Source organism: Acanthisitta chloris, unplaced genomic scaffold (assembly GCF_000695815.1).
Source record: "Acanthisitta chloris isolate BGI_N310 unplaced genomic scaffold, ASM69581v1 scaffold5329, whole genome shotgun sequence".
NCBI lineage: Eukaryota > Metazoa > Chordata > Aves > Passeriformes > Acanthisittidae > Acanthisitta > Acanthisitta chloris.
The window spans coordinates 30,172-43,099 of record NW_008689723.1 but is presented as its reverse complement, the minus strand read 5'-3'; the positions used below and the strand labels follow the sequence as shown (position 1 = coordinate 43,099).

The 12,928-nt window shown below is 43.4% G+C and overlaps 1 protein-coding gene across 1 annotated transcript in view; it reads left to right on the top strand.

The window, feature by feature from the left end:
- Nucleotides 1–328: 328 nt before the first annotated feature.
- MYOM2 (myomesin 2) overlaps nucleotides 329–12,928 on the top strand; it is a gene marked incomplete at its 5' end in the record, with an annotated part of 28,982 nt that continues 16,382 nt past the window's right edge. The window contains 11 exons of the mRNA XM_009081529.1: nucleotides 329–463; nucleotides 2,577–2,760; nucleotides 3,816–3,990; nucleotides 4,510–4,631; nucleotides 6,846–7,033; nucleotides 8,846–8,972; nucleotides 10,559–10,737; nucleotides 10,906–11,020; nucleotides 11,595–11,751; nucleotides 11,851–11,957; nucleotides 12,506–12,550. Coding sequence (XP_009079777.1) covers nucleotides 329–463; nucleotides 2,577–2,760; nucleotides 3,816–3,990; nucleotides 4,510–4,631; nucleotides 6,846–7,033; nucleotides 8,846–8,972; nucleotides 10,559–10,737; nucleotides 10,906–11,020; nucleotides 11,595–11,751; nucleotides 11,851–11,957; nucleotides 12,506–12,550 — 1,534 coding nt within the window. The remainder of the gene's footprint in view (nucleotides 464–2,576; nucleotides 2,761–3,815; nucleotides 3,991–4,509; nucleotides 4,632–6,845; nucleotides 7,034–8,845; nucleotides 8,973–10,558; nucleotides 10,738–10,905; nucleotides 11,021–11,594; nucleotides 11,752–11,850; nucleotides 11,958–12,505; nucleotides 12,551–12,928) is intronic.

Here is a 12,928-nt window from a genome sequence, read left to right as displayed (position 1 = left end):
TGGATCAAAAAATCTCATGTTTGCATATACTGAGTTTTTTACCAGCAGATCGAAGTCATTCAAATGCAACCAAAGAAAAGAGTGTGACAAATGCACAGATTTTCAAGGGGCATGTTTAACTTTTCCTCCAAAAGTAACTAAGTAGCTATAAACAGAAGTTTTCGTTATCAACATTTCAGTGAAGTGAGCAAGTGAACTGCACAGAAGACACTGCAGCTCCTCATAGCTGAGCAGGGCACTGCAGGGTGGGAGTGGGGAAAGATGAGCTGTAGCAGAAGTGCTGCCCCAGGGCTTAATCTGCTGTTGAACACTCCCTGCATTTCTCACTCTTACAGGGGATATTCAGATTCCAAGCCCTCCCACCAACGTCCATGCTTCAGAAATCAGCAAAACATATGTTGTGCTCAGCTGGGACCCACCTGTTCCCCGTGGCAGGGAGCCACTCACCTACTTCATCGAGAAGGTACTGTACTTACAGTGGCACTTTCTGTAAGGTGCAATGACATTCAGCCCATTCTAGGACTGCACAATGAGCAAGAAAGCTAACTCCTCCTGTGGCCTTGCAGGGTTTGGGAATGGGAGATTAGAGAAGCATGGAAAATCCTATGTCTTATGATTTAATGAACATTGAAATTCAAGGTCTGGGCAAAAGGTTGACCCTGTCCCGTTTGCTTATTGCTGTCTAAAATGGGAACAAAGTGCTGGTGTAAGGTGGGTGTTTTAAGAAATGGAAAAGAAGCATCTGAAGGCCTACAAGGTCCTACAGTCAAGACTGGAAGGTTTCAGTCTGTCTGTGTTAAAGGGAAGCTCCTGGTAGTCCTGTGGTAGGGCAAGGAATAAGCAGTGACTCATAATTTGATCCTCACTTTTTGCAGGCTTTAGGCACCCTCTGCCATACTCTGACATTTCCAATTTATCCCCTGGAAGGTCAGCAGGGAGGCAGGTGCCTGTCTCAGGTTTACTGCTCCCTCTACTCCTCCTGGCTGCCTTCCTCTTCCCTTTGAACAGACAGGGATCACGGCGGGAGAGGTTTGTTCTTCCCCCACCTAAGAGACTGAAATGTAGATAGATCTGTCCCTGGGCCACGTTTCTAAGTGATGTTGGATTACAGCAATGTGATACAAAGTTTTCCCTGTAGGTAAATTGTGCCTCAGACCTGACCTCTAAAACTCTTATATGTCAAGCTATACTTAGTTTTGATGAATTATGCCTCTAGCATATGACCCCTCTGAACAATCCACCAGCACTAAACCTGTCCATGAAACCACCACACATTCAACTGGCATCTTGAATATTGTGACAGCCTTTTCTTGGGCCCTACTATGAAAGGTTTTTGCTTCTCACGTCTGTTCAGCACATTCCTCTGTGATTCATTTCTCAGCCATCCTGTTCACGTCACTCCTCTCTTTGCAGCCTCATCTTGTCTTTTCCCTTTCAGTCACATCAAAAATCTCCACTTCAAAAGACCTTTAGAGCCCATTTCTATAGTCTACATCATCCCTTACTTGCTGGATGTTGAGCCAATAGGTGTAAAGTGAAGACTGGTCACTAGTTGTCTTCCAGCAAGCATGTCCATGGGTTCTCCCACTCTGCCTCTCACATCCAAAAGAACTAATGAAGATTCCCTTAGAAATAAGTATCTAGTTTTCCTTTCTGTGTCATAAAAATAGCATTTCTTCCTTGCACTTATTCTCAATTACATGTGGTCGCTCTTATCTATACATTTCAAGCGTATTATCTTAAGGATTTGGAAGCAGCTCTTGTCATGGAAATACCTTGTTACCTCCAGAATGTGCAGAAATAGCCCAGGCAAAAAGCTCAGAGGTGGATTGAGTAGACACCTACACTTGGTTAGCTGGATTTCACTCTGAGGGGCCCAGACTGGGCCCAGGATTCAAGGTGTGGCCTCACCAGCACCAAGTGCAGGGGCAGAATCACCTCCTGGTCCTGTTCTTCCCCCAGAGGTGTTTGGGCCCTGAACAGCTCCCAGGGCAGTGTCACAGCCCCAAGGCTGACAGAGCTCCAGAGGTGTTTGGCCAATGCTCTCAGCACAGGGTGTGAGTGTCAGGGATGTCTGTGCAGGGCAGGGGTTGGGCTGGGGGATCCTCATTATTCCCTTCCAGCTCTGAGTGTTCTGTGATTCTGTGACCTTACTCAACAGAATACATAAAGTAGTGAGTAAAGCAACATTTCCCTCCCTCCCTTTCTGCAGAATTTGGATTAGGATTTGCTACCAAACCTTTGGGTGTTCAGGGAGTTTTGCAGGACATGAGAGTAACTCCCCTGGGACCAATCCCAGCTGACAGTCATGGCCCCAACTCCAGACTGACTGCACCTGGAGCTGTGCATGTATTGAAGCTGAGACAGGCAGGGAAACAGTGAGGTACTCAGACCTTTTTGTGGAGTAATGGAATGCATGAGCTAGGAGAATTTGCATATGTTAAAGTGAGGCCCTGGAGAGTGATCCTCTCATAGCTCTTACATAAATTCATGACAAGATGCCATGCAGCAATATGTTCATTTTTTGACAGCTCACAGAAATGATTCACAGCTTTTTTTCCCCTTCTTCTTTTCAGTCCATGGTTGGCAGTGGAAGCTGGCAGAGAGTCAATGCACAGGTTGCAGTAAAATCTCCTCGCTACGCAGTGTTTGACCTTGCAGAAGGAAAACCATATGTTTTCCGAGTGCTGTCAGCAAACAAACATGGCATCAGTGATCCATCTGAAATCACAGAACCTATCCAGCCACAGGATACTGTCGGTGAGGCTTTCACTGCAAGGCTCTAACACTAAAACCCAGATAGTTTACACAACGGAAATGCAATTATAATTAGGTTAGAATAATTACAGTAATCAACTTTGGGTTCAATTCTGTGAAGGATTTCAGTAAGACTAAGATGCTAAATTTTAGGAACTCTCTGGAGTTTCCCTAATGATCATAAGTTTCCTTACTGAAACCATCATTAAAAGGCTAAATTATTTTTGATTATTAACCTCTCCAGCGCTCTGTTAATGTGACTTGTCAAAAAAATATGGGATAATGCAGGTTAATTGCTAACTTAGCTAATTATATTGTCTGGCTCAGGTAATTATACACCACCTAATTCCCTACAGTTCCATCTAGGTAAAGTAGCCTCTGGTTTCTTTCTTAGTGTCCTAGGATGCAAATTACTGCTGGTGCAGAATCCTAGGCATGCAGATGAGGAGATTTCAGGGACAGGGGAAGAAACAGCTACATATTCAGTGGGAAATTTCAGGATGAAAACAAAGTGTTCTTGGGACCACATTCAAAAACAGCAATGGAAATTTAGGGAGTGGTTATTCCTTTTTTTTTTTGGCTCTGCAGTTTTGCAGAGGTCACATATAACAGCTCCACGTACTAATATCTGGCAGCTTTAGTGCACATATCTTACCACAGTTTTAGGTATAATCCTTCACCTTTAGTTTGCTCTGTGTCTTTACATGATCAAACAAGAGCATCTTTTGCTTTTAGATGTTCTTGGTTTGATGGCTCATTAATGCATCTAAAATATTTAAACCATTCTGCATTCCCCAAGGTAGGGGAAAAACCCACTGGATTTATTTCATTTAGTACAGAAATAAGGCTATTCCTTAGGGGTTAATGCAGGATGTGCTGAATAAATCACAGCTACAGCTGAGAGCACAAAGCACAAAGTGCTGTTTTAAAGAGAAACTCCAGGAGTATTTTCAGACAGAGTTTACGACCTGAGCTCAAATACATCGGACACAGAGTATTTGTTTTGAGATTATGATTGGTATTTCCTAATAGCATATTTTTTTCCCCCTCTTTCTTAGTTGTCCCATCTGCACCTGGTCAGGTGGTGGCCACAAGGAATACAAAAACCTCAGTTGTTGTTCAGTGGGATAAACCAAAGCATGAAGAGGATTTATATGGCTACTACATTGACTACTCCGTGGTGGGATCGAATCACTGGGAACCTAGTAACCATAAACCCATCAAATATAACAGGTATTGACAGCATTTCTCTATATTGAGGAGGTTTGAAAACTCTAGGATGGTGTTAAGCCAATTTCCATGCTAAGCCATGGTGTGATCATGGAAGGAGAATGTTGTACTCAATATTTCTGATTATTCTATCCAGTACAATAATTACCTAGAACCTCAGATTGAAACTGAAAACTCTTTGTCAGTGACTGCAAAAGTACAGTGAAAAATGAAGTCCCTTCCCAGAATAGATTAGAATTTAGCAAGCCAAAGTTCAGAGGGAATCTCTTATGTTTTATCTGACTCTACCTGCTAGATCAGCACCAGAAATCTAATGACTACTGAGGCTTTTGGTCCAGTGTCCCACTGGATATATTGCACTACATCATGTCATTGTATTATGGTTTTCCCCTTGGAAACACCTTTCTTTGTGCAGCACTCATGAAGTTGAGCTTTCAGAGTGTTACACAGATTTCATGTTACAGCCTAGAATTGTTCCTGGAAAATATATGTTAATACCTGATGTCATTTTATTTACCCCAGGTTTGTTGTCCATGGCTTGGAAACTGGACAGCAGTATGTCTTCCGTGTGAAAGCTGCAAATGCTGTGGGACTCAGTGAAAACTCCCAGGAATCTGAGGCTGTAATAGTACAGGCAGCTCTTAGTAAGTGTGATTCTGTGCAGCTCAGCTTCTTGTTTCTTGTCTGAGTCACATATGTTCACCAGTCAACTCCTTTGGTCAAGTTTGCAGCCATCAGGCACATCTGCTGAATGATGTCTGAGCTCTGACATGTGGCTGCTCTACAGAAAAGCCAATGTTTTATAAAGAAAGTTATTCGTAATGGCTGTTAGATATGTTGGCTCAGATGTACTGTGCTCAGTTCTGGGCCCTCAGCTCAGGAGGGACATTGAGGGGCTGGAGCAGGTCCAGAGCAGAGCAACGAGGCTGGGGAAGGGACTGGAGCACAAGTGGCATGAGGAGAGGCTGAGGGAGCTGGGGGTGTTCAGCCTGGAGAAGAGGAGGCTCAGGGGAGACCTTCTCACCCTCTGCAACTCCCTGACAGGAGGTTGGAGTCAGGTGGGGGTTGGTCTCTGCTCCCAGGCAACAGCAGCAGGACAAGAGGGCACAGACTCAAGCTCTGCCAGGGGAGGGTTAGGTTGGAGATTAGGAAGAGATTTTTTACAGAGAGAGTGATCAGATATTGGAATGTGCTGCCCAGGGAGGTAGTGGATAGCACAGTGTACATCCTCTGGTGTCCTGCAAACAAAATCTCTGTGCAAGATTGATTGGGAATGAGACATGTGGAAAGGCTGGCTCATTATTTAGAACAAAAGGTGCACAGATCTGGACTATCATGGTCCAATTTTCATTTCTGTACAGTTTCATACTGAAAAATTGAAAATAGAACATCTTTTCCCCACCTGACTGGTCTCTATCCCCTGGAGAAGAAAACCAATAGGACATAGCTGTCAGAATTATTCCTCTAAAAGATTTGTAATTCAGAATGGGAGGTTGGACCAGATGACCCACTGTGGTCACTTCCACCCTAACTGACTCTGGGATTCTGTAATGGTAATAGAAGGTAAATTTGGATGAGATGCTACTGACCAAGTCACTCTGTTTGAATTTCCTAGGAGGATGTGTGCCTCACATGGGTAGGTGGTGCACAGACACTCGTCCACACATCACCTCTGTGTTGTAAATGCACTTGCACCTGTTCTTTTGCCACTGTGTGTGGATGAGGTTGCATGGGGTCACCAAACACAGAACACCAGGAGTTTACACACACTGATGGGATGTGAATGGCTTTTAACCATTTCAGTGGCCTTGGCAGGAATTTAACAGGACTATTTACAGGTGGCTTACATCAGCATGGCCAGAATCTTTCTGTGGTACTCTTTTAAGGGCAATTAAAGGAGTTTACTATGGTCATTTACCAGGAAGTGGTAATAAATGCCAGGACCACTTGTAATGGCCTTTGAGTACAGCACCATATTTGGGATAAAAAAGAAGAAAAAGCTGGTTCTGCTGGTTACTCTCTGTTTTCATGCTGATCATTCTCTGTTTTCATGCTGATCACTAGTGCAGCTACAAGCTCTGGGACTGTACTTTGCTTACATATTCTCTTCTGAATGAGGTAAGTCACATTCCCTCAATTATACTGATAATTCAACTACAAATATCATAGAATCATAGAATTTTAGGGGTTGGAATGGAGATTAGAGATCATCTAGTCCCGTGGGCAGGGACACCTCCCAGCAGAGCAGGTTGCTCAAGGCTCATCCAACCTGGCTGTGAACACTGCCAGGGTTGGGGCAGCCACAGCCTCCCTGGGCACCCTGGGACAGGGGCTCACCACCACAACAGGGAAAACTTCTGCCTGATATCTAACCTAAATTTCCCTCTTTCCATTTGTGCCCATTGCCCCTTGTCCTGTCACTGCAGCTCCACAGGTCAGATGAGCTTCAGGGCCACGTGCTCAGCCTGTACTGCCTGCAGCACACTGGTGTCAGGGAAGGGTTTAGGTGAGATATTAGAAAAGAGTTTTTCCCTGTTCTGGTGATGAGACACTGTCCCAGGGTGCCCAGGGAGGCTGTGGCTGCCCCAACCCTGGCAGTGTTCACAGCCAGGTTGGATGAGCCTTGAGCAACCTGCTCTGCTGGGAGGTGTCCCTGCCCAGGGCAGGGCTTGGGGCTGGGTGAGCTCTAAACTCGATTCCAACCCTTACATTCTATGATTCTATGATTAGCAACTTTACAACTCCTTTGTTACCAATATGCTGCAGAAAACAGAAGCAATACCCAAAATGCTAAACCACTTGTTCCCTGCAGAGGTTTAGACTCTGTCCTAACACTCAGGTTGCTTATTTCCTTGCAGCTTGTCCATCTTATCCTCATGGTATCACACTTCTCAACTGTGATGGCCATTCCATGACCCTTGGCTGGAAAGCACCAACATACAGTGGAGGTTCTCCAATCATTGGGTATTATATGGATAAGAGGGAAGCTAACCATCAAAACTGGCATGAAGTCAACTCTTCCCTTATCACCAGGACAATTTATACGGTTAGTACTTTTTAACCCTTATGTTTTTAGAGTTGGTTTGTACTATTTCATTTGGTTGGAGGAGATCTCTAAGATCATCAAGTCCAACCATTAACCTGTCACTGCTGGAACCCCCAAACCCTAACCCAGATCCTGCAGTGTCACATCAGCCCCCTCTGAAACACCTCCAGGGATGGTGACTGCACCACCTCCCTGGGCAATATATTCTATAGTTGATCCTCAAGGATCCTTTCCAACTCTGAGTATTCTGTGAAGTAACCAATTCATCTGATGCTTGTTAAATTGTGTTATGCAATCAGATTTGAGTCCCAAATGCTTCAAGTTTTATTTCTTCAAGTCAGCAATTTTCCTATAAACCTCAGGGCAGGAGAAAGTCTTTAGCAGATATTTGCCACTAAAGCAGCCGACGATGCTGCAGAGGAGCTGGGGAAGAGTTTCATGCACTGGAGGCAGTTGGCAAACCTCAGGTGTGTGTGCTTGGGATTGGTTTTGTGACTGGCATCTCTGGCACAGCAGGTGGAGCATGGATGTTGAGCAAAGGAAAAGGGAAGGTAGGATAGGCATGAAAGAGCAATGCTAAGCAATGCTTTCCAAATATTCTGATCTTTTTAGTACATTTGGAAACAAATGAGTAATGCAAATTAGGGGAAATAATTCGGAGATTAATTGGATGTTTAAGTCTCTGTCCTGTATTGGTGCCTGAAGGTGCATCTTCCCACGTTTGTTTGAATGAATCTGAAATACTGGTGGGAAATAAAACCAAGGCAGCTTTAGTAGCAGAGAATATTTTATGACCTCCTGCAAGCAGAGAATGCCCTGAGATATACAGTACAGCTCTGGGAAATCACTAAAGGTTTAACCTTCTCTGATTAAATAATTCTGTGGCAACCCCACAAATATCCTCTCCCTTAATAACCTGGGATTTCAGAATCATTTTTTGCCAGGCTGGGATGTTATTCTGTCCTGTGAATCACATTAAATAGCTGTCTGTCCTTGGGAAATTATGTCTAAATTATATTAGTGTCTGACTTTTCTATCTTACCTTGTTTCCTTTGGTCTTGTGTTCGATGCTCTATGATTGCTACCATCCCATCATATGTTTTTTACTGTTAAAATATGATCACACCAAAATCCTTTTTTTATCTCACACTTTCAAAGAGAACATAGTGATAGTTTATTTATTCATAAAAATAAAAACAATCCAGAAAAAAAACTACTGAAAGGCTTTTCCCTAGTGTTATAGCAGCACACTGTGGAACTGCTTGGATTGTCTTTTCTTTTAGTTTCCCTGTTGTTTTCTTTTCTTTCCTGGTCATTCCACTGTGGCCTCTTTAAATCCAAACACCATTTGAACTCTTGCTCAAGTGAAAGGCTTATCAATAGCCATTCATAAGCAGTGCAAGGAGGTATTTGATGTCAGAACACTCCTAAGTATCTGCTAGTGGTCATTCATCAATTGGGCTCCCTAGACATTTGCTCTAACCTTTCACAGCCTCTCAAGTCAAGATACTGAGTGTTATTCCTAGGAGGATGTGACTGAAACATGGAAGTGTAATATAGAACTCTGCAGTGCATGTGGTTCAAGTAAAATCTTCAAATTAGATCCTCCAGCATAGCTATAAGGCCTAATAATTAATTAAACAATGCTCATTTTCAGGTATTTATTAAATGAATATAAACCATGGCTCTTGATATGTTATCACCTGCTCTGGTGGGAGGTGTCCCTGCCCAGGGCAGGGGGTTGGCACTGGATGATCTCTAAGGTCCTTTCCAGCTCATTAACCTGTACACTGAATTTTCTCCAAAACCAAGGTGGAGGATTTGACAGAAGATTCCTTTTATGAATTCAAAGTTGCTGCTGCAAATCTGGTTGGAATAGGTCAACCTTCAGATCCCAGTGAGCATTTCAAGTGTAAAGCCTGGACCATGCCAGAACCTGGTAAGTCTATTAGCTCCTCATGAATCTCAGGTCAATACAAACTCCTTAAAACTCAGCCGGTACAATGTCCCAGCCAAACTCTGCTGGATGTCTTTTGGTTGATTTCTTCCACAGAGCTGTTGAAATTGACCTTGCTTTCCAGTTTTCCTCTATAAAGCTACCTCCACATCCCTACTGAGGATGTTGAATCTCCTTGGAAATAAATTACCTTTACTTAGCTTGCTGGGTGTCCCTTGCTTTCCCTGCCCACATCAGCTCAGAGCACAAAGTCTCAAGCCTTTAGTCTATGTTTTTACCTCTATAAGCTCTTCAAGCCCTACATGCTCCACTTCACATTCAGCACCTGTAGAATATATAGGCATCTCTGAACCATCAATGCAGCCTATTGAAAATATTCCTGGAATTTCAGACTCAAAAACTATGTTAGTTTTTTTGGTTCTCTGAACCATCAATGCAGCCTATTGAGAATATTCCTGGAATTTCAGACTCAAACACTATGTTAGTTTTTTGGACATAAATAGCACATAGAAGGAACCTGTTCCTTGACATAGAGACAAGCAGCAAAGCTAAAGTCTCCCAGTCTCATCTAGTGTGCCCTTACACGTGTTTCCCTTAAGTCCTACCCAGGTGTTGCCTGAGGGATTGTAACTAGAAAATGCATTATAATAGGATTGTAATTAGGAGCTGCAGTGACAGGGCAAGGGGTAATGGGTTCAAATTGAAGGAGGGCAATTTAGGTTAGATATCAGGAAGAAATTTTCCCTGTTCTGGTGGTGAGACCCTGTCCCAGGTTGCCCAGGGAGGCTGTGGCTGCCCCAACCCTGGCAGTGTTCACAGCCAGGTTGGATGAGCCTTGAGCAACCTGCTCTGCTGGGAGGTGTCCCTGCCCAGGGCAGGGCTTGGGGCTGGGTGAGCTCTAAGCTCCATTCCAACTCCTAAAATTCTATGATTCTCAGATCCTTGAGGATCCCCCAGCCCAACCCCTGCCCTGCACAGACATCCCTGACAGTCACACCCTGTGCTGAGAGCATTGGCCAAACACCTCTGGAGCTCTGTCAGCCTTGGGGCTGTGACACTGCCCTGGGAGCTGTGCCAGTGCCATTTTCTCATGGTTCTTCCCCATGGTTCATTTGAAGCAATGATTCAAAGACCATGGCTCATGTGTACCACCAAAAAATACAAATCCTGCCGTGACATGTTGAACCTGAGTCAGACTCAGTGAAGCAACTTTGCTGTGTGGCTGGTGAGATAAATAATAGAAAAGAAATCTCTCTTACTGGTTGGAAACTCTGAAACTGCATGGATTTTCCACATGGTCAGCTTTCCCTTAAAACAGAGTTACTGAGCTGTAGCTCAGCACCTCTGCCTCAGAATACTAATGCCACTCACTGCAGGAAGCAGCTCTTGCTGTGTGCAGCCACGAGGGGAAAAGGACCTAAAGATCATGTGTGGCAGGTTTGTTGTAAAAGAGGAGACCTTTGAAAGCAAATAGAGTCAAAATAATTGAGGTGTATTTTGGCCTCTACAGGGACAGTTAGCAAAACTTTATTGCATTAGATGCACTTCCAGTGTTTGAACTGTTTTAGGTCCTGCCTATGACCTCATGGTGTGTGAAGTCAGGAATACATCGCTGGTTCTTCTGTGGAAAGCTCCTGTGTACGAAGGCCAGAGCCCCATCACAGGGTATCTAGTGGACTACAAGGAGGTTGACTCAGAAGATTGGCTCACTGCTAATGAAAAACCCACTGCCAAGAGGTATTTTAAGGTAACGTTTTCGTTGCTTCATATCAGTTCCAAACTGAGGTCTAAAAACGTCTGGTTGAGTACAACAAAGACATGTTTGAACTTCAGCTTCTGTGAACACCTTCCTATAAGGAAACAAACCAGTTTGGATTGTGTTTTTAAACTGGATTTGCCCTTCATCTCGTTCAAGGTCACTGATTTACACGAGGGACACACCTATGTGTTCAAAGTCCGTGCAGTGAACGACGCTGGGGCAGGAAAGTCATCGGAGAGATCTGAACCTGTGCTGGTGGAGGCACGGCCAGGTAACAGCAACTGCTTCATCTCCTCTGCTTCTAAAGTGCTGAAATGCTTGGATTTGATCACTCTGACTCCATATTACATCACAGAGAAGTTTCTCAGCAGTTAAGAAGCTCTTAGCCTTAGAGAAAAACTCAGGTGGACACAGAGATGCTGATAGGAATTGTTACTTTCCTTACTGCAGGGACTGTTTGATAACCAGTTTAGTTTTTATTCTCACAAACTGCTACTTGCTGTGACTAAAAAAAGTGTTAGAACACATTTGTTAAAGCTTCAAGAGTGATAATAAAACTAGTTTGTTTAACTTTTCATATCTTCGCATATTCAGTTCCATCCTATAGATTTATTTCTCGTTAAGCATTTATTTTAGCATTCCTTTTTGTGTGTGTGTGTAGAGTAAGAAACTTGCTAGTATTTGATGCTGAGTCTGCAAGTCACATAAAGATACTTTCAGACCTGCTAGTAAAAATCAGTATCTGTCAGAGAAAATGGACAAAACTTCTGTGAGGTTTAGTAACACAAATTGCATCTTCAAAGAAAACTTCAGCCTTGACATTTGAGTTGATTCCTATTTTTCAGGAACAAAAGAAATCTACTCAGGTGTGGATGATGAGGGTAATATTTTTCTGGCTTTTGAGTGCAAAGAAGCTACAGATGCATCTCATTTTGCATGGGGCAAATCTTATGAGGAGATTGATGATGCTCATAAGTTTAAGATTGAAACAGAAGGAAATCGGTAAGTCGTGTCAGTCTAGCAAATTATTAAAGTCTGTCATGTAAAAATCTCAACAACGTGAGAAAGCAAGCTAATTATGTTCTTTATTGTTGATTTTAGATCTAAGTTGTACTTCAAAAATCCTGATAAATCAGACTTGGGGACTTACTCTATCTCAGTGAGTGACACGGATGGGATTTCATCCAGCTTCGTTATGGATGAAGAAGGTAAGGTCCTTCACAGCTCATGCCTTTCTTCATTGTATCACATCAAGTGCACTGAAAATTGCTCTCTAGAATCATAGAATCATAGAGTTTTAGAGGTTGGAATGGAGCTTAGAGCTCACCCAGCCCCAAGCCCTGCCCTGGGCAGGGACACCTCCTCACTAATCAAGCTGCTCAAGGCTCATCCAGCCTGGCCTTGAACACCACCAGGGTCAGGGCAGCCACCACCTAAGTTTTTCTCCTCACTGCTGCTTTCAATATAATAAAGAGCCCCCAAACTCTCACATTCTTTTCTATGCATGAAGGAACAACAGAAATGTTTTTCAGCTTCAGTTTTGGGCCCTTCACTTTAAAAAGGACATTGAGGCACTGGAGCAAGTCCAGAGAAGGGACTTATTTTTCAGCCACCATTTTCTGAAGAGAGTTGTGTATTTCACATGTCAAACCTAAGGAGATCCCTTTGCTGATATTGAAGTGTTCCTTCTCCACCCTCTTTTTCTGACTGTATTTCTCAGAATAAATTAAAACATGAATATTTTTCTTACTTACAGAGTTTGAACGTTTGATGACATTAAGCTACGAAATAAAGAATCCAAGTAAGTTGAATCTATTTGATACTTACTATCCTTCTCTGTTGAGACTCAGGATTGTTCAATCGACTCCCCCAATGTGAATTAAGATACAAATGAGGTCAAAATATTGTTAGGGAGTGAGACTTTATTATTGGTTACTCAACCCCCACCTGACTCCAACCTCCTGTCAGGGAGTTGCAGAGGGTGAGAAGGTCTCCCCTGAGCCTCCTCTTCTCCAGGCTGAACACCCCCAGCTCCCTCAGCCTCTCCTCATGGCACTTGTGCTCCAGTCCCTTCACCAGCCTCTTTTCTCCCTTTGAGAAACTGATTTCAAAATCAGCCAAATCAGCATTAGAAGTCTTTTCCCTGCATAAAATTCATTTGATAGCCACAAGTTAATAA